The 20,312-nt window shown below is 46.0% G+C and overlaps 1 protein-coding gene and 1 non-coding gene across 3 annotated transcripts; both read left to right on the forward strand.

Annotated features, from left to right (window-relative positions):
• Positions 1-4,067: 4,067 nt before the first annotated feature.
• Positions 4,068-12,711, forward strand: EIF5 (eukaryotic translation initiation factor 5). Of its 2 annotated transcripts, XM_036099517.2 has the most exons (12): positions 4,068-4,201; positions 4,336-4,546; positions 5,535-5,814; positions 5,919-6,000; positions 6,280-6,452; positions 6,742-6,853; positions 7,873-8,015; positions 8,274-8,432; positions 8,764-8,925; positions 9,213-9,377; positions 9,722-9,856; positions 10,449-12,711. In XM_036099517.2, exons 3-12 carry the CDS (start codon positions 5,743-5,745, stop codon positions 10,536-10,538), a joined length of 1,293 nt encoding a protein of 430 aa, XP_035955410.1. In that variant the 5' UTR covers positions 4,068-4,201; positions 4,336-4,546; positions 5,535-5,742; the 3' UTR covers positions 10,539-12,711. The 2 variants fall into 2 exon arrangements, with proteins under 2 accessions (XP_035955410.1, XP_077910381.1); XM_078054255.1 differs by lacking the exons at positions 4,068-4,201; positions 4,336-4,546 and adding an exon at positions 5,040-5,058.
• LOC118540379 (small nucleolar RNA SNORA28) lies at positions 7,356-7,479 on the forward strand. The gene has a single exon (XR_004919605.1). It is a non-coding gene; the product is annotated as a small nucleolar RNA SNORA28 (small nucleolar RNA).
• Positions 12,712-20,312: the final 7,601 nt, after the last annotated feature.

Below are 20,312 nucleotides of genomic sequence, written 5' to 3' on the forward strand. Positions count from 1 at the left end.
GCCTTTCCTACTGCCACTAGCCTCAAGCGGGTGAGGGACCAGCTCAGCAGCCATCCACCTTGCTTCCCTGAAGACAGGACCTGAGGCAAGCCAGGTCATCCACATTTCTCCATCTACTGAGTTGATACAATTTTGCACTTTCTTCTCTTTTTCCAGGAATGACATAATATAGAGTCTGATTGGAGTCAAATGCTTGGGAACAGGAAGACATTCCGTCAGTCTCCAGCGATTCCTCACTGGATGCTTCATCTCTTCCTCACAGACATCTCTGCTTCCTGCCTCTGTCCCTTTTGTAGCTGACTCTTTATTCTCCTCAAGGACAGGTCCCCTGCCCACAAGTTGTTTAGCCTAATGAGGAAGGCAGACAAGTAAACAGGCAAATTCAATAAAGTGCCACCGAATGCCAGAGGTGTGGTGGAAGTATTGGGTGGGTGGGATGGGCCTGTCACAGAGGCAGGGAGACATTCTGCCCAGAGGGTCAGAGATTTCAGGACGGGGACAAGCTTCATTTGGTGTCCACCAGGCAGATAGCTGCTATTTGTTTACATATGGGCCCTGCGTAGGGCCTGCAGTGTGGGTGGGGCCTGTATCCCAGCAACTCAGAAATGTTCGATATGGGTGCATTAGATTACCATGGCTTAGGACACTGGCTTTCAACGTAGCCAACGCCTTTGACTGCCTCTGTACTCACCAGATAACCTTCAGTTCCCTCCCAGCAGCTCTGAATGTCTGCTCTATGCACACCGCTGTGACAGGCCAGTGCTGGAAGAAAAACTACACACATCCCCTGTAACTCAACCTCAAGCCGGGGAGTCAGAAACTTTAACCAAGAGTGTGCAGCTTTCACAGTGTGCTGGAGGTTAGAGATAGCTAAGAGAGGGATGTCATAGATGCCAGCTGTCCAACCAGACAGCCCATCACAGAGGGCAATGTCCTGGTCCCTCAGTGGCCCACAGCTCAGAAACACAAGGTTCTTTCAGTCCACGCAGACTTGATCTTGCTCGAGGGGGCAAATTCATGCTAAACAGAACAGACACCAATATCTAAATAACCGTAAGGCCAATTTACTAACTTACCTTTTCAGCGGCTATCCATGCCTGCCATCCAAGGAAGGCAGGTGCTGAAATGCATTTCAGGCACTCATTTGACAACAATTTCAGAGGCACCAAGTGCCCATTACTTAGCAAACTGTGAGCACATGATTGGGGGAACTGCAGCTAAATGAGGCGGGGAGCCAGAAGTAGGAGGCAGAATTGTGCAATGAGCCTGGCGTCAAGCTAGAGTTCAAACACGGTCCACCATTTATTAGACAGGTGACTTCGAGAAAATTAATCTTCCTGACTCTTTCCTCACCTGTAAAACGGGACTAACAACACTCCCTCACATGATCGTTAAAGGATTAAATGGGATTACACCTGAAAATTGCCTAGATTTATGTATGTTTATATTTACCTCTGAACGCTGGGTCATGTAATGGTTAAGGGAACAGACTCGGGGGTCAGAAAGATCTCGGTTTAAATTCCAGCTCTGCCACTTACTAGCATGTGATCTTGGGCAAGTTGCTTAATTTTTTCCACTAAGCCTCAGTTTGCTTATTTGTAAAATAGGAATAAAAATTCTCCATAGGGGCTAGGAAGTGAATAAGACAGTGTATTCAAAGCACTTAGCAAATTCCTACGCTATGAGAATCATTCAATAAACAGTAGGGTTAAGAATAATTTTTTAAAAATTGCCCCTCATTAGACAAAAATGAGTGGTACACTTGCTAAAAATTAAAGTTAAAATTAGTACAGGGCGCCTGGGTGGCTCAGTTGGTTAAGCGACTGCCTTAGGCTCAGGTCATGATCCTGGAGTCCCACATTGGGCTCCCTGCTCAGCAGGGAGTCTGCTTGTCCCCCTGACCCTCCTCCCTCTCGTGCTCTCTCTCATTCTCTCTCTTGCAAATTAAAAAAAAAAAAAAAAAAGTTAAAAAAAAAAAAGTTAAAATTAGTACAAACTTTTCATTTTATTTTTTTAAAAGATTTTATTTATTTGACAGAAAGAGACACAGCAAGAGAAGGAACACAAGCGAGAGGAGTGAGAGAGGGAGAAGCAGGCTTCCCGCTGAGCAGGGAGCCCGATGCCGATGCCGGGGCTCAATGTGGGACTTGATCATGACCTGAGCTGAAGGCAGGCGCTTAACGACTGAGCCACCCAGGAGCCCCAGTACAAACTTTTTAAATGAAATTAAATATGGGGCCATCAAACATACCTGCCCCAAAATAATAACTCACATTGTATTTAGCTTTATTAAAAACCAATTCTGACAAGGCAAGCCCCTCACCTCAGACTAGTTTCATACCCATTATTTTCCAACAGAGTTTCTAAAATAATGTCATTTGTGGGCAAAAACTCCAGTGTTTCCATACTGCTAGGTCATGCTTCATGGTGAGCCAGAAACAGCTTGTCTAGGATCTACCTTTTCCATTGATCTGATGGGAATCCTGGTACCCATAAAGCATTATGCACTTGGTCTACGAATCATACATCACTGTGTGATGATAATATCAGCTCCTACAGCAAAGACATAAATTACTTCCCTCAATTCTGGATCGCCCCTTTAATTTATCAACTTCCCCACCCACACTGTCAATTTTAAAATGGTTTATAAAGCTTGTAAATCATGGAAGAGTATCCTGAACTTTGATAAAAATCAACATACCTTTCAGTTCCAACTTTCTTGCATATTCGATTGGGCAGCCCCTTACCCACTTCATCCTGTCCTCACCAGCATGCTACTTTATCCAGCCTGGGAAAACCACGCTGCTGCCCGGGACACTTCACCCTGAGAGCTCGTTAGAGACCGCAGAGAGCAGGTTAGAACCAATGGCTCCTTTATTTGGCTCTTGGTTTTACTACAGCCAACTATGTTTTCAAATTTCGTGGTGCACTCTGGAAGCGCTTTTACAGTCGCAATTCAAACTTTTTTTTTTTTTTTTAAGATTTTATTTATTTATTTGACAGAGAGAGAGAGACAGCGAGAGCAGGAACACAAGCAGGGGGAGTGGGAGAGGGAGAAGCAGGCTTCCCGCCGAGCAGGGAGCCCGATGTGGGGCTCCATCCCAGGACCCTGGGATCATGACCTGAGCCGAAGGCAGACGCTTAACAACTGAGCCACCCAGGCGCCCCCCCAGTTCGAACTTTTAAACCAAATATGTTTCTGAAAGAATGGGAGAGTTTCTGTAATCACCTCAACAGAACGAAAACATCAGAGGCTCTTTCTAGTCACTTCCGAGGGACGGCATTGGGACCTCATTAGGAACACCTGCTTTGGGCTCTGCTTTGCCCAGCAAGGAAGCCACAGTGAACCGGAGTGGTGGGTTCCGGGAATGGTAACCCAATGAGATGTTTGTTTTGAGCAAAGTTACAGTAGAGCACGGTCTCAGGAGGGTCCTGGAGTCACGAGCTCATTTGGGGTTTCCCTCCTTAGAAAGCGGGTGCACGGGAGTGCCAAGCTCCGCCAGGCCTGCAGGCCCGGTGCCCGAGAGAGAGCCAGGCAGGCGGGCCGGGGACGCCGCACGACGACGCTGTCAAAGTGACACCCGGACCCCAGCTTCGGAGGTTAAAAAACAGCACCTGGGATGAAAGACCCAGGCCCTCCAATCATCACAGTCGGCCCAGGCCCAGGCAGCGGGGAGGAAGAACCACTTCCTCCTCGAAGCCCGACAACAGGAGTCCCCAGGGGCCGGAAAAGGCAGAGAGGACCTCCCCCGCCCCGGCCCCGGGCGAGGCTGCGCACCCGCCGCGAGGGGAGCTCGGCGGGAACGCGGCCTGGCCAAGGCGACGGGGGAGGGGAGCCAACCGCCATCTTCCCCCGGGCGCTCAAACCGACAAAGCGCGGCCCCGCGCCCAGCCCCCTGTCACGGCCAGTCGGCTCTCGCGAGACCGCGAAGGCCTCTGGGAAGGGCGGGGGAGGGGAGGGCAGGGGAACGAACCCAGGACCCGGGGACTGGGGGCGGGCTGAGGCGGCGAGAGGAGCCTCAGGAAGCAGGAGGGGCGGAGAAAGACGCGATTGACGTGGCATATGGGCCAATTACGAGCAAGCTCGGGCGCGCCTCGGGCCAATGAACGGTGCTGCCTGGCGCGGGGGGCGGGCACTGGGGCCAAGGGTAGCTTGAGCGCGGCGGCGGCGTTGTTCAGTCAGAGCGAGAACATTCCAGAGGTGAGTCCGGTGGAGGGGCGGCGGCCCCGCGCCCCCTCCCCAGTCCTCCCCGCCCCCTCGACCCCCGCGGGCCGCTGGCTGGCGGGGAAGGCGCCCCGACGCCCGCGGCTCACGGCGCCGTCTCTCCGCGCCAGGTCGCCAGGCCCCGGGCGCTGAAGGGTGTGGACCCCGGACGTCGCTGGGACAGCCCCTCCCCGCTGCTCGGCGGCGCCTGGCCCGGCCGCTGCTCGCTGCGCTGCTCCGCCGCCTCCGCCGCCCCTCCTCGGACTCGGGTTCACACGCGCCTCACTTCATCCCAGTCCCGGGCGAGCAGCGTTGGGTTTATGTCTTTATTTGACGAAAACGGTGAGTCCGCGGGCGGGCCGGCGGGGAGATGGCGGCCGCACAAGATGGCGGCGCGCCGCGTGATCCGCGCGCGCGTGTGGCGCAGTTCGGGCGGGCCCCGAGCCCCCGCCGCCCTGCCCTCCGCCCCGGGCCCCGGCCCCCGCCTCCCCTCTCCCCCACTCTTCCGCCCCGGCCCCCTCCCCCCGCCGGGCCCCGGCCCCTCCCCCGCCCCGCGGGAGCGCGCCGCGCGGGCTGACTCAGGCCTCTTTGCTGCATTCATGAGTCATCGCCCGCCGGGGGCGGGGGCGGCCCGGGCCGGCACCCCTCGGCCGCTTTCGTTTTCCCCGGCGCGTCGAGGCCGAGCGGCGCGCATGGCGGGGCCCCTGCCCCGAGCGGAGCGGCCGGGGGCCATGGGCACCGGAGCGGAGGTTGACTGTGTGTGCGCAGAGCGGGGACGGGGAGGAGTGGTGGCCGTCGTGCTCGGTCGTCGCCTCGCTGTCCGTGCACAGCCCCGCGAGACCGCGTGTCCGGGGGTAGGGCAGGGTCTCTTCCGAATGAGCCCCGGGGCCGCCCGATTGAGCGGGGAGGCTGACAGGGCCGGAGGGGGGTGGAGGCTGAGTCGGGGAAGTTTTTCCGTCGCTGAGGCCTGTCTGCGGAGGAGAGGAGATGCGTCCGTCCGCGGCTGAAATATGGCCGCTCCCCCGAAGCAAACCTTCGCCGGGCTGCTGGGGTTGGCTCCGGGGTAAACCCAGCGCAGCTGAGGCGGGGCAGTTTGTTGTGGGAAGCCCGGCGGCTCCCGGCTGGAGGCCCGTCTTAGTCCACGCGGAGGCCTTCTGTGTGGCGACAGGTGTTCCGTGTTAGAGGGGAGTGTTAGCCGCCCCTCCCGGGAACTGGGGAGCTTCGCGATGTAGCCGAAGGAGGCACACTTAACCGGGACGTGAAGGGGGGCTTTCTCCTGCGGGAACCACGCTAAACAGGGGGTTGTGTGTGCTCTTCCTTTCTCTTTCAGAGCTGTTGCGCAGCCATTGGTACCTGTATTGGGGAAACATAGCATACAAGCAAGAAGCTTACAGCCTCAGTGGCGAAAATTTTTTCATGTCAGAGACCGAGAACTCTTGCAGTCGTTTATGTCATCCCTTCTTCTCCAGACAGAAGATACCAAAAAGTTGCAATCAAAGATCTCTTCATCTTATTGATAAAGCCACTAATAAGCCAAAATGTCTGTCAATGTCAACCGCAGTGTGTCAGACCAGTTCTATCGCTACAAGATGCCCCGTCTGATTGCCAAGGTAATACTGATCTCAGTTTTAGTTTTGAGGCCTAAGCTCTTTTCCTAGATTTTTAAAGATTGCATGTCCTGGAGTAGCTAATGCAAAATTATTTTTTTCTTCAGGTTGAGGGCAAAGGAAATGGTATCAAGACAGTTATAGTCAACATGGTTGACGTTGCAAAGGCGCTTAATCGGCCTCCAACGTGTAAGTAATGCTTCTTAAGGAGTCTGAAAAAGCAAAGCATCGATATGGTTGTGACAACTTTGATCTGTGTGTTTTGATTGAGTTGTATGCTAGTTTCAGGGTTAATGGAATCTTGTGCTTGAAAACCAATTGATTATTAGTTGCTATTGGCTAAACAAAACTACTCAAGCAATACATTTCAACCCAGTATAAAAGTGTAAGGGAGTGATATTTGTATAAGGGTGAATGAGTAGCCAAAGATTTAGTTAATCTTTTTCTTCTCCCCTCCCCCCCCAATAGATCCCACCAAATATTTTGGTTGTGAGCTGGGAGCACAGACCCAGTTTGATGTTAAGAATGACCGTTACATTGTCAATGGATCTCATGAGGCGAATAAGCTGCAAGACATGTTGGATGGATTCATTAAAAAATTTGTTCTCTGTCCTGAGTGTGAGAATCCTGAAACAGAGCTGGTGAGTCTTTTCGAGGAAAAACTACATACCTGCTTTTGTGATTAGTCCTTCGATATCATGAAATGTATGTTCCTGACAAGGCACAGCAAACTTAATTGGAAATAAAACGTAAAGCAGCAAAATCTTTAAGTTAGATCATTTTGTGAAACTGTCTTTAGGTCATTTTGTGAAAAAATATTCTTACATATTACGGTGGAGTTACGGTTAGATACTTTAACTTTTGTTCTTTGCAAAATTTTATTATAGGCCACAGATGACATACTTGTTATTACTTCCCTTTTTTTGGCAGCATGTCAATCCAAAGAAGCAAACAATAGGTAATTCTTGTAAAGCCTGTGGCTATCGAGGCATGCTTGACACACATCATAAACTCTGCACGTTCATTCTCAAAAACCCACCTGGTAAGTCTTTATGATGAACTTGTAAGATCTTAATGTAATCAGCTAATTGTTGGAAACAGAATGGAAGTTTTTTTGCTGCTGTGAAACTAGGATATAGGAATATTCAATTCTTTTGCCTTGTTCTGTTGAATCTGTGATTTAGAAAGATGTACCATTAAGGGTAAAAGAACAGGCTGCCACTTAAGCTCTGCTCTGTCGTCGATTTTTAAGACCTGTCCTTTTAGAATAGGTGAAATGGATATTGTAAAAGGGGCACCTGGGTGGCTCGGTCAGTTGAGCGACTGCTTCCGGCTGGGGTCATGATCCCAGAGTCCTGGGATCAAGCCCTGCTCAGTGGGGAGTCTGCTGCTCCCTCTCCGTGCAGCGCGCTCGCTCTCTTTCTCTCTCAAATCTTTTTTAAAAAATGGTGGTGGGATCCCAGCAGACAATCTACTTCTGGAATACGTTTTGTGAACCAGGGTCCTGGCTCGTTAAGCCCAAATAAATGGCTTTAGAACATTGCAAGCAACACTCTGTGTCAGATGATGGAAGTTGCCTGACACAATTTGAGCTTGCTATAGCAATAAAGTCTAACCTATTCCAGTGTTCTCCTCCATGAGAGCAACTGTTATATAGACTTAAACAGTGTTAACAGCTGTGGGCTAAAGTGCAGTTGAGATGTGCTCTTGTTTGTGTTCATGGGGCATGAGAGGGCCAGGAGTGCCAACCTTCACTAACCACCTCATTTTCTGAGATACCACCATTTCATCTTAATTTTAATGAGCAGTTAATATCTCTATTTGGGGACATTCCATCCTTACCTGAGTTTTTTTTATATAGGAAATGATAGTGGATGAATTTGGTCTGTGACTCCTCTTAGAATTACAAGTAGCATTGTGTTCACGTAAGGTTTTCTGAGGGAACGTGCCAAAGCAAAAGGAGGCAAGGGTTCCTCACTGTTTCTCATGAACGTTCATGAGAAACAGTGAGGTGTACTATAAACCATAGTGTTAAACTTTTCTTTCTTTCTTTTGCTGTAGAGAATAGTGATAGTGGTACAGGGAAGAAAGAAAAGGAAAAGAAAAACCGGAAGGGCAAAGACAAGGAAAATGGTTCTGTGTCCAGCAGTGAGACGCCCCCGCCCCCACCACCAAATGAGATCAGTCCTCCTCCACATGCTGCGGTGAGTGTTTGGGGTGAAGATGTGGTGAGCACTTGAGTTGGGTGAAATACGATACCTGGTGGGGGAGGGGAGCAGAACTAAGGAAATTCAGTTTTAACATTGCAGTGGTATCTTGGTTCCTGGTTATGTGTGGTTGATTAAATTAATGTAGGTCCAATTTATTTTTTTGGAAAATTAACCCGGTGCCATTAACATGACTAGTAATTAGTATTTTTTGCATTTTTAAGGCATTTGATTAAGCATACTTGTTCTTGACAGGAAGAAGAGGAGGATGATGATTGGGGGGAGGATACAACTGAGGAAGCGCAGAGACGCAGAATGGATGAAATCAGTGATCACGCGAAAGTTCTGACACTCAGTGATGATTTGGAAAGGACTGTTGAAGAGCGGGTCAATATTCTGTTTGATTTTGTTAAGGTAAAATAACTTGGTTCAAGAGCACTTAAACATTTTCTTGATAATCCGTTTCAAGCCTTGGGTTTTTGTTAAGGTGTTTATTAGTTTATGCTGATTACCTGGCGTGTAACTTTTCTCATGGTATCTTTTGAATACTCAAACCCCAGGCTAATTTTACTTTTTCAAATACTTCCTGAGGTGGTTCCAGGTACTATCTTTGGCATGTGCCTTTCATTGAAAAATCCTGAAACTATAATAAATTGGGAAAAAAGTCCATGAAAGTGGGGACTAACTGGCATCTCAAGAGCAAAATGTGTCTCCATTTCACTGAATTGGTTCCTTTTATTTGCAGAAGAAGAAAGAAGAAGGTATTATTGACTCATCAGACAAAGAAATTGTTGCTGAAGCAGAAAGACTGGATGTAAAAGCCATGGGTCCTCTTGTTTTGACTGAAGTTCTTTTTAATGAGAAGATTAGAGAACAAATTAAGAAATACAGGCGCCATTTCCTACGAGTAAGCAAATTATTTTAGGTTCATAAATGAGATTAGAGCTGTGTGACCCTGGGAACATGTTCTCTGTCATCCTAAAACTGGAGATAATTGACCTAACCTTACCAAGGCACGGGAGTGTTTGGAAAATACTGTGTATAGTTTCTTATAGTTAAAGTAATACACAGATTTTTATGTATTGACTTTTTGAGCCACTGCTTAAGGCCATAGCCTTAAGGAACGATCTTGAGACAATGAGTATACTTCAAACTTCTTTAAAAGCTTGTTAATGCCAATACATTTATTTCCAGTTTTGTCACAACAACAAAAAAGCTCAACGGTACCTTCTTCATGGTTTGGAGTGTGTGGTAGCAATGCATCAAGCTCAGCTCATTTCCAAGATTCCCCATATCTTGAAGGAGATGTATGATGCAGATCTGTTGGAAGAAGAAGTCATCATCAGCTGGTCAGAAAAGGTGGGGAATAGATAGAAACAGGTTCTTGAAGATCAGAAGTTTTATTGAGACAGTTTTGGGGCAATTTAGGAAGAAGTAACTTCTGATACTTGAGTTTCTTCTACATGAAATGCAGTCCCTGGTATTAACCTATAGGTGATTACCATTATGGCAACTTTCTAGTAATAATGGAAGAAAGTATTTAGACTCTTTCAGACTCATTGTTACTTGTTTGCTGAATAAATGTATCTTTTGAGTCAAGATTAGGATATGACCCAGTCCCTTCAAAGAGCTCAGTGTAGGTGGTTATATAAATTAACTTTTAGATTTCTCAAACTAAGGAAATTGTATTGAACATTTTTTAGGCCTCTAAGAAATATGTCTCAAAAGATCTTGCCAAAGAGATTCGTGTCAAAGCAGAACCATTTATAAAGTGGTTGAAGGAAGCAGAAGAGGAATCTTCTGGTGGTGAAGAAGATGATGAAGATGAGAATATCGAGGTAAACTGTGTTAGGGTTTGGGGTTATAAAATGATAATCGAGTAACTTAAAATTTTTAGATGGCAGCAAAACATGGTCTCAATTTGGGAAATTGTATTAATATAAAGGTTAGGGGACATCTCTCCTGCCCCTAGACATGATTGCAAATAGACATATAAATTCTCAAAGGAGTATTTAATTAATGGCAGGTTGAGTATACAGTTGCTAGTTGTCCATAAAAATTAAGATGCTATCAGGCTGAGAGAGAACCTAGTTTTCAAGTAACAAAAACTTGTTGTGCAAAGTGATGGCTGTAGGGCCCCTGGGTGGCTTTTAGTTGGTTAAGCATCCAACTCTTGATTTCCACCCAAGCCATGATCTCAGGGTTTTGAGATTAATCCCTGCATTAAATCTATGAAGCTTACTTGGGATTCTCTGCTTCTGCTGCTCTTCCGCATCCCCCCCCCGCACATGTAATACACACTTCCTCAAAAAAAAAAAAAGGTTGTGTCTGGGTAGTTTTCCTTTTTCGTTGACCATTGATTTGTATTACTATTTTTATAACTAAGTTTGTTTGGATAAAGATTTACAATCAATAAAATTGTTTTATCAGGTGGTGTATTCGAAGACTGCCAGTGTACCTAAAGTTGAAGCTGTGAAGTCTGACAACAAGGATGATGACATTGATATTGATGCCATTTAAAGGGGTGGGTGCTGCCCAGCTTAACAGTGTAATGCTGCGAATCTTTCTGCATCATCAGCCAGAAGTGCAACATGTATGTGCAAAAGCTAAAATGGCTTAACATCATGCTACACTTTCTACTAAAAATGTATTGCTGTGAGTGGTCTGTAATTAAGCCCAACAAGACATCTAGGGAGTCCATACACATATCAGTGAGCAGATATAGTTTGCTTATTTATAGCATGTTTCTTTTTGAAAAATTAGTGGTGGACACATTTGGATCACATTTATACAGTTAAATAAAGATTTGATTTTGGTCATTCTTCAGATTTTGGCTCTGAATGACTTAAGCTGAAATGGCTCCTTTTTACAATACCGCACCATCATTAACCTGATAGGATTCTTGGAGCCTGTTAGATTTTGTTAGATGCTGAGACTGTAAAGATGTCCTCAGCAGAATGTAAACATAAGCTTACTTGTAATTATCTTAATCAGCCATTGAGAAATACAGTACTTTCAAGTGTTCAGTCCCTCAAATTGGCATCTGGTGATGTACATTCTTCCCATGCCGAGGTGGACTGATAATCAAACGGCAGTGCAACATCTTTATCTTACTGAGAAGTAAAAATGACCTGAGTGTCCTATAAATAATTTTAAGAGCAGGTTTTGAAACTTGAATTGTGTTTTTTCAGTTCGTGTATACTTACCCCAAATTGTAGTCTTTGGAGTCATGTGCATTGCACGTTGGATGAGCCAGGGGAATTATTACATTAACAAATAAGCATTTTATGTGTATGTAGCTGTTGCTTTGTACTGACTGAGAAAATTCTGAAACTAGGGTGTGATTATATAGTAAGGTATGATTTTATTTGGGGGAAGCAGGAAAAGGTGCACTTAATCTCTAGCAAAAACTGAGCATCATCTTTCAACTTTTATGATTTAATTACAGTTTCAAAATGTTAAAGGCATACTGTATCTTTTGTTCATTGTGGATTTTCTCCTGATAATATAGTTTGTTCTTTAATGCCTTTTACATGTGGATACTTAGCTTATGCTTTTTAGGTTTTGGTTGCTATCTTGCCGAAATAAGTGTTGTTGTGTCTCAGACTTGATTTCCGCGCCGCCGCCCCCCCCATGTCTTATTTAAAAAAAAGCTAAAACCATACTTCAAGTTAAAGCCTATATTTTGGTGTAAGACTTAAGGTGTTTTTTGTTTCACATTGACTATAGCCAGACACCCAAGAAATCTCATGATGGCCACTGAATGCAGGTGATTGGGGCCTGACCCCAGCCCATCCTGAGGTTTAGATTTGGAAATAACTTGCTGGTGAACTCTTTGCTCAGTTAGCTGATCTAAACTCACTTGATAACGGGTTATGGCTATATCTGAGAAATCATCTTCGGGGAAAGTCTTGTTGCATTTATTCCTTTCCACAAAGTACACTGGGAATCAACCATCCAAAGGGTTAATTTTATTGGAAGTCCTGGCTTACATCATTCACCTCTTCTTTTGTGATCCATTTTCACACATTATAATAAGACCTAAATAAAAACATATGTAAGAATTTTTCACATGGGAATTATACAAACATTTGATATAATAAAACCTTGTTAGCTTGATATTTCAAGGAGGTAAAAATCAAGTAGTCTTAACTGGAGACCTACAGATTGGTCCCCATCCCTTTCCTGTCCCCCGCCTTTTGATGGATTTTAATGAGTGAAGCAGAAGCACCTACTTGGAGGGAATGTGCTTTTGTCACACCAAAGAGATGAAATTTTTACAAATTTACATCTCGCTTAGGTTTCAAATTCTTTGCCATAGGCCAATTTGCTTTCATCATCTGAAATTCTACAGCAGATAGTGGTGACCTAAGCCAAGTTGCATTCAGCATACTCAATGTCGAGCTAATGGGGTTCTGTTATAGTTGGGGGGTTTGGTTGTTTTTGGTTTTGTTTTTTTTTTCTTTAACCTGAAGGAAAACCTGTTTGGGGCTTCTAAACACTAAAGAGAAAATGTTGGCTTAGACTAGTATTCAGTCTGGTGCCAAACTTCCAGTGGAATTCAAATCCACATAATAGTTTTATCCATAGAGGCTATCCTAATAAATTAATCCTTCACTTTGATCTATTCAATGGTCTTAAAATTTCCTGTTTCAAACAGCTACATTACTTGATTAAAACAATGTTAAAATTATATTTTGTCTCTGTTTAATATTAAAATTAATCTAGATTCTTATTTTATAAGATTGAAGCATTGAACTCTGCCGTGTTTTGTCGCTGCTGCTTTGGATTTGTGTTGGGATGTTTCCTTCCGTGGTTGCCAGCCCCACTCACAAAAACTGGATGCTGCTCATTATTGTGGGTCAGTGACTTTCCTTAGGTCTTGTATTCTTGCTCTGTAACTCTAATCACAAACTGAAAAGATCTGCCTTAACCTGAGTCCTTGAAATCTTGATGGGTGCTTGCTTTAGGGAATTGAGACGTCAAGTATATAGTTCTATAATCTCTTGATTAAGAAAGAAGAATAGAGATTGCTTTCTAAATAAGATCTTTCTGAAATTGATGAACCTACAGGTCTAAAGGTTGGAGAAGGGAAAGGGGTGTAACGTAGTGCTCAGTGCTTTTCTTGTCAGGCTATGTTGCAATTACCCCCACTGTTTACTACAGTGCACTAAGCACTGAGTAAAAACCTTTGACCTGAAGATAACTTAGAGTGGAAAATCCAGAAGGGTACTGGTGCATGCACAGTGTGCTGCGTTTCTGTATTTTGTGTTTGTTGTATTGACCCTCACAGTGATCCTGAGATGTATAACATTGTCCCAAGGTCACTCATCTAATCTGACGCCTGTGTCCAACCACTTTGTACTGCACTGCAGAGATAAAGATGTGTTTAAAACCAAAAACGGAAAGATTCTACTGGAATCTACTTAGACCTTCAGCAGAACAGCCCAACCATAATTGAGATTTAAAATTTTCTTGAGAATTCTGCAAACAATCTTCAGTGAACTCTAATAGCTATAGCTTTACCTGTCCGTATTCTAGAGTAACCCAGAAAGGCAGAGTTGGCCCAGACTGCATTGTCCTATTGATGGTTCTTCAAATGTAGCGGCCCGCTGAACTACTACAGTTTCTCAAGGCACTCTCAGTACCAGGACGCAATACCAGTACTCAGTACAGTGCATTTGTTTCTCTGACCTGTTCCTACATAGACTTTGACTCTTAAGAATTGTCAGGTTGTAAAGTGGAGTCATATGGACAAATGACTTGGCAAAGGTCTCAGATCTGGCTTAATGGGGTCTCCAGAGTCTGTCCCTGTGAGCCTTTGTTTTTGGAAGGTTGGGAAATTGGGTTTTATGTCCACCTGCAGTAGGGTTCTGTATTCCAACCTAAGTATCTGATTCTTTACAGCCAGAAAATGGAACCATTCTTGTGTGCTAGAATATGGGGATCATAGCTACATGAAGAGAATTTTCCCTCAGAACGTAGACCAGGAGAGTACAGTGTTAGGCTCTCAAAGCAGACAGTAGGGTCTGAGTTGCCCCAGTCCCTGCCTTTGGGATGTTACTCAGTAAGCCCTTTTTAAGGGGCATATTCATTTGGGCTTTGGAATCCGACCTGGATTCTGGCCAGGGCCTCCCTGGATTCTATGTTTCCCTAATGGGGATGATAACCCCTCTGTACAACACTTGAAATTCTAATTGAAGCCTAATACTGCAATCTGTGGAGATACTACTGGGCTGGGGCAGCCAGGGAAAATTGGTCTGTCTGGGATAGAGAAGGATAGAGTGTGTGCTGGGACCTCCAGACATCTGGAGCAGAAATCAGAGTAGACTCAGGAGAGCAGTGGGTAGCTCAAAGTTGTTTTTGGCTAGGGAACAGAAGGTAGTACAGTGTTTAAGCAGCCATTAGTGTGCCGTACATGGTTGCCATGAGCAACACTTAACCTGCAGCAGTACTCAGACCAAGCTAGGTCTGGCCGAGGACAGTCCATGGTTCCTACCGGGATCCCGTAACAGCTGCAAATAGCACCTGAACTATTAGCTTAACCTATCACCTGTCCAACTGATTGAACTGATTGAATTAGCTGAGAAGCTCCCATTAGCACTTCGTGGGGCAGCCCTCAGCTGGTGCTGGCAGCATGAAGTCCCCAGCCCAAGGTGAGAGGGACTGAGGGGTTCAAGGCCAGTGAGTGAAGCTACGTGGAGTCTGGTTCCAGTGGTCCTTCACCTGGGGAAGGGGTCATTACAAAGTACAGTGGGGGTTGTAGCACAGGTAGTAACATACACACCTCATTGGAAGAAACCAGCCCAGAAAAGAGGCAACTGTCCTAGGGTCCTGTGGCACACCCACAGAGGCTGGACCTCAATGCTTCTGCCTAAGCTAATGCTATGCCATACAGCTTCCAGGTTTCTTGCACTGTGGGGGACTTAACACAGAGATAGGGAAGAACTTTCTGGTCTTTAGGCTTGTTTGTGCAGGGAAGATGGGATGGCAGCTTGCAGGGTCCTCGCTTGGTGTGTTGAGTGACACTGCTCCTGAAGGGGTACAGCCATCAGAAGCAGTCCTCTCCAGATTGGGAAGCAGGGTTTCCCAGGGACCTGGCGCCATCCCCGCAGATCCCTTGAGCACCTGACCTGTTTCAGACCTTGGGTAAGCTTGCACTTGTTCCAGCTTTATCCCTATTCTATAGGAATTCACAGACCAAAACAGACATAGGGTAGGGGTAGAACTGGAGAGAGGAAATGACTGGGCACTTTAAGACTGCCTGAAATTTGAAGCATCTCAGGATAAGTATGAGTAGAAATTTGCAGGGGGGGAGTGGGAAGTGGAAACCATTCCCTGTTGATGACTGCAGTGGATGAGACTGTAGGCAGTGAGGCCTTCTGCAAGCTCATGGGCCTTGAATGGAGCCTTGTAAAGTTTGAAGGAACCAGTACATGTGCATCGTGCTGCCAGGGCAGCTAAGCCACTGGGAATCATAGAGGGGTTGGAGGGCAGCCCTATGGCTGACAGCAGCGGCTATGAGGGGTAGACTGAAAGTTGGGGGTCCCCAAAGAGCTTTGGCTGTTTGAAGGCACAGTGTCCCAAATTGAAGAGAGCAGGCCCAAATCCCCATCCCATAGGCAAAATCTGAGCACTCAAGCAGGAGTGCTGGAACTTCACCTTGGAGACCAGATCTCCTATTTTCGTGTATGGGTAAAGGTCAGCACCCAGGAGGGGTCTCTGGAGGTTCAGGGATTGAGTGGACACAGGGTTTTTCTGTTCTGGGTTCTAGGTCGGGAACCTCAAACTTTAAAGTGTCTTCAGATGTAACTATAAGTAGTAAATGTGAAGTTCTTGATAAAGAACTCCAGATGTGGAGAAGAGGATTTCCAAGGGGTCACATGATAATGGAATTATTGGGAACCTTGCACAAGTCTAGCCTTAGGAGGACCCAGGGATAGCAGCTGGTCCAGCCTTGTGGACACACTGTAGCAACCAGGGCACCGCCCTCCTGTCTACTCTCTGGGTTTCTCTTTCCACTACCCATAAACTTCCTGCTCTTTCAGAACTGCACTCCGTCTCCTTGTGACTTTGCTTTCTCAGGGTGTCCTGTGGCCTTGAAGTTTCTGTTTCTGCTGTTTAATGCTCAGTCCTTCAAACTTCCTCATTCACATTCCTGTCAAGGTATATGTGATATGCTTCACTGACCCTCAACACTTCTATCAGGTTGATTTGTTTACTTCCAGCTGTTGTAAGCTCTGTTGGCAGCCCCAGTCTGTGGCTAAGGGGTCAGGGTTGTCACAAGGGATTTGAAATGTGGTTGCCAGAGGTTGCCTTACAGTAGGGGTTCGTGATGGGAGCCCTTGGCTGTCACTGGAACCTATTTGCACCATAATTAACAGGGTCTGAGGACCTCTGCATGGCTGCTGCCTCATAAGCACTCTACCAAACAGTAAGTGGACACTGTCCTGTGTGAGCACCCAGCACTCTGAGGATCCCACACCCTGAGGACAGGACAGGTCATGCCATAGAGATCTTAAAATCTGATACGGGGCACAATCAGGTTACCTGATAAAGAGGTGGCCTTGCACAGTTGTGGCTTGAGTCTGAAAGGCTGTCAGGGAGGGTTTCCGGGCGGGGGTGGGGGGGGGAGACAGAGTGGAGGAGTCATTGAATTAAACTATCTTCTGGACCATGGGGAACCTCAAGTGGTAATGACCCCTTCCCCAGCTGGGTGCTCACACAGGACAGTGTCCACTTACTGTTTGGTAGAGTGCTTATGAGGCAGCAGCCATGCAGAGGTCCTCAGAGTTACAAGCAAACTCGAGCATTTTATGTGAGGGAAAGAAAGCAGGCTGTACTGACCAGACTAGACATAACAAGGGACATCAGGAGAAGGACAAGCTGTATGAAGGGAAGAAGATGGTTCAGCTTGGGATGTGATGAGTTTGAGGTGGCTTTGGTATATCTAGGTGGAAGAATCCAAGAGGTAGCTTAATAGGAATCTAGACCTGAAGTCCTGATTTGGGAGCCATATCCGTCAAGGCAACAGCAGAGTCTGTGCTCGAAGAATTTCCATTTTTCTCTCCCCCATAGACTGACATCTGCAAGGGTAGGAACAAATCTGATTTACTTGTATCCCAAGTACCCGGAACTGGACTTTATATACAACAGGTATTCAGGAACTCACCCAAGCACCTGGATGGTTCCATGGGTGGATAGATAAGTAGGTACATTGGCAAATGGGTAGGTGGATGGATGTTTGGGTGAATGAATAGATGGGTGGATAGAACAGGGGAAGGATAATTCAGTGAGTAGGTGGGACATGGGAAGGTGAATGACTTGAGAGCATGCTTTCTCCTCCTAGTCAGTTCATGCTATATAATTCTATATAAAAATCAAGAGACTTCATTCTTTTTTTCCTTCCCCTGTTTGTCTTCATGAAGTCAGGAAAGCTGAGATAATTTTTTTTTAATTTTATTTGACAGCGAGAGAGGGAACACAAGCACGGGGAGTGGGAGAGGGAGAAGCAGGCTCCCTGCTGAGCAGGGAGCCCGATGCAGGGCTTGATCCCAGGACCCTGGGATCATGACCTGAGCCGAAGGCAGACGCTCAACGACTGAGCCACCACTCAACGACTGAGCCACCTCTGCTGAGACACATATTAAAAGAACTAAATACAACGTGAAGGGGTGTCTGGCTGGCTCAGTGGAGCATGTGACTCGATCTTGGGGTCGTGAGTCAAGCCCTACGTTGCATGTAAAAATTAAATTTAAACAATATGTATATATAAGGCTCCATGCCCAGCATGGAGCGCAACACAGGACTTGAATTCACAACCCTGAGATCAAAAGCCGGACACTTAACCAACTGAGCCATTCAGGCACCTCAAAAGTATTTTTTAAAAATAGAACTTTAAGGGGCACCTGGGTGACTCAGTTGTTAAGAGTCTGCCTTTGGCTCAGGTCATGATCCCAGGGTCCTGGGATCGAGCCCCGCATCGGGCTCCCTGCTCAGCGGGAAGCCTGCTTCTCCCTCTCCCAGTCCCCCTGCTTGTGTTCCTTCTCTCACTGTGTCTCTCTCTGTCAAATAAATAAAATCTTAAAAAAAAAAAAAATAGAACCTTAAAGTAATTGTGGCTTATTGCTAAAATTGTGGATTGAATACAAACTGACCCCATCCCCTTGCAAGACCATAAGATTAATAAAGGGATAAAATTAGCATTGAGGATTCTAGGAAGAGGGCAGAGGGGTGCCTGGGTGGCTCAGTAGTTACGTGTCTGCCTTCAGCTTGGGTCATGATCCTGGGGTCCTGGGATCGAACCCCGCATCGGGCTCCCTGCTCCGTGGGAAGCCTGCTTCTCCCTCTCCCACTTCCCCTGCTTGTGTTCCCTTTCTCACTGTCTCTCTCTTTGTCAAATAAATGAATAAAATATTTTAAAAGGGGGGGGGGCGGCAGAGTAGGAAGCACCAGGAATCTGTCCCCACCTAGACAACAACTGCACTGACAGAATCTGAGGTAACTCTTGGAACACTGCAGTCTGTTGAAGGCTTAACGCCCAGGAGAAGACTTGGACTGTAAACTGCAGCTAATTTTGGTCAATTTCCGATCCTAGGTCAGTAGTAGCTACCCATCTTCCACCCCCATATGTGGAGCAGGCAGCTGTGCATTCTTGGAGCAGCCTGCACACCTTGCAGGAGCCAGGGTAAGCCAAAAGGACCCTGTCCTCCAAATACCGGGGAATCTGTTCTCCGATTTCTGCTGCTGATCAGAGTGCATACAAAGAAGGAAGCCATTGTTGCACCTTCCCGCATGGTTGCAAGCCCCTCTACAGGCTGAAGTGATTCAGTGGATATAAAGAGGTGGTACCTGCTCCCACCTTCATTTTTCTCATCTTTGCCTTTTGGGGGCCAGACTAATATTAAAGGCTAGGATGTTTGAAAGCAAGTGCACTTAACAAGGGAAAATTAGAAGGTGACCACGCATGCTCAGGGAAAGACTTGGACTCAGGAAAGATTTGAAAAGACCTTAAGTCTATGCCTCAGGGTGATCCTTGGCACAGAGAAAGCCTATAACTAAACATAACATGAAATTCTTAAAAAAGATTTATTTGAGACGGCACAAGCAGGGAGGAGGATCAGAGGGAGAGGGAGAAGCAGACTCCTTGCTAAGCAGCCCCCCCAATCACACACACGGCTTGATCCCAGGACCCTGAAATCATGACCTGAGCCAAAGGCAGACACTTAACCCACTGAGCCACTCAGGCAGTCCTATAACCTGTAATTTAAAATAATAAAACCCAGCAAGTCCTGGAGATGGGAGAGAATCCGATTTCCACAGTTAACACTTTATTAGATTTAAATGTCCACTGTACAACAATGAAAAAATCCTAAGTCATACTAGGAAATAGTATGAGCCATTCAAAAGAAAAAATCAAAAGAAAAAATCGAACTATCTCTAAAAAAAGACCTGATCAGAGATCTGAACAAAGTTTAACTTTGGGGCGCCTGGGTGGCTCAGTCGGTTAAGCGTCTGCCTTCGGCTCGGGTCGTGGTCCCAGGGTCCTGGGATCAAACCCAGTGTCAGGCTCCCTGCTCAGCGGGGAGTCTTATTCTCCCTCTCCCTCTGCCTGCCACTCTGCCTACTTGTGCCCTCTATCTCTCTGTCAAATAAATCTTAAAAAAAAACAACTGATGGTCAAAGAGCTAAAGATGTGGAGAAATCAAGAAATTTCTGAACAAAACAGAAATATCAATAGAAATAGGAAACCTTAAAAAAATCCAAAAATTTCTGGAGCAGAAAAGTACAAATGAAAAATGCACTAGAGGGATTCAAAGTCAGATTTGGGCATGCAGGAGAAAAATCAGCAAATTTTAAAAACTGGAAGTTATACTGAGTCTGAAAAAAGGTCGAAAAGTGAACAGCCTTAGTGACCCATGGAACACCATTAAGAGGACCAACATCGACACTGGGAGTCTCAGAAAGAAAACAAAGGGGCAGAGAGAATATTTGAAGTATGGTTGAAATTTTCCCAAGGTAAATGAAACGTGAAGCTCAACAAACATTCAAGAGGCTCAGTAAACTCCCAAGTAAGATAAACTCAGATCCACACTGAGACACATTATAATCATTTTCAAAAGACAGAATCTTGAAAACAAGAGAAAAGCAAATTATACCTACAGGATTGTATCCACCACCACCACCCCCATAAGATAATCAAATGTATCATCAGAAACTTGGCCAGAAGATTGGCATATTCAAAGTACTAAATGAAAAACTGTACTTAAGGAGGAAATACAACATCCCCAGATA

Source organism: Halichoerus grypus, chromosome 8 (assembly GCF_964656455.1).
Source record: "Halichoerus grypus chromosome 8, mHalGry1.hap1.1, whole genome shotgun sequence".
Lineage (NCBI taxonomy): Eukaryota > Metazoa > Chordata > Mammalia > Carnivora > Phocidae > Halichoerus > Halichoerus grypus.

Excerpts from the sequence above, each read along its gene's own strand:
- EIF5 (XM_036099517.2), top strand. The coding sequence starts at position 5,743 with ATGTCTGTCAATGTCAACCGCAGTGTGTCAGACCAGTTCTATCGCTAC. Across the intron at positions 6,453-6,741 it reads AGAATCCTGAAACAGAGCTG|CATGTCAATCCAAAGAAGCA; the intron begins GTGAGTCTTTTC and ends TTTTTTTGGCAG. Across the intron at positions 9,857-10,448 it reads ATGAAGATGAGAATATCGAG|GTGGTGTATTCGAAGACTGC; the intron begins GTAAACTGTGTT and ends TTGTTTTATCAG.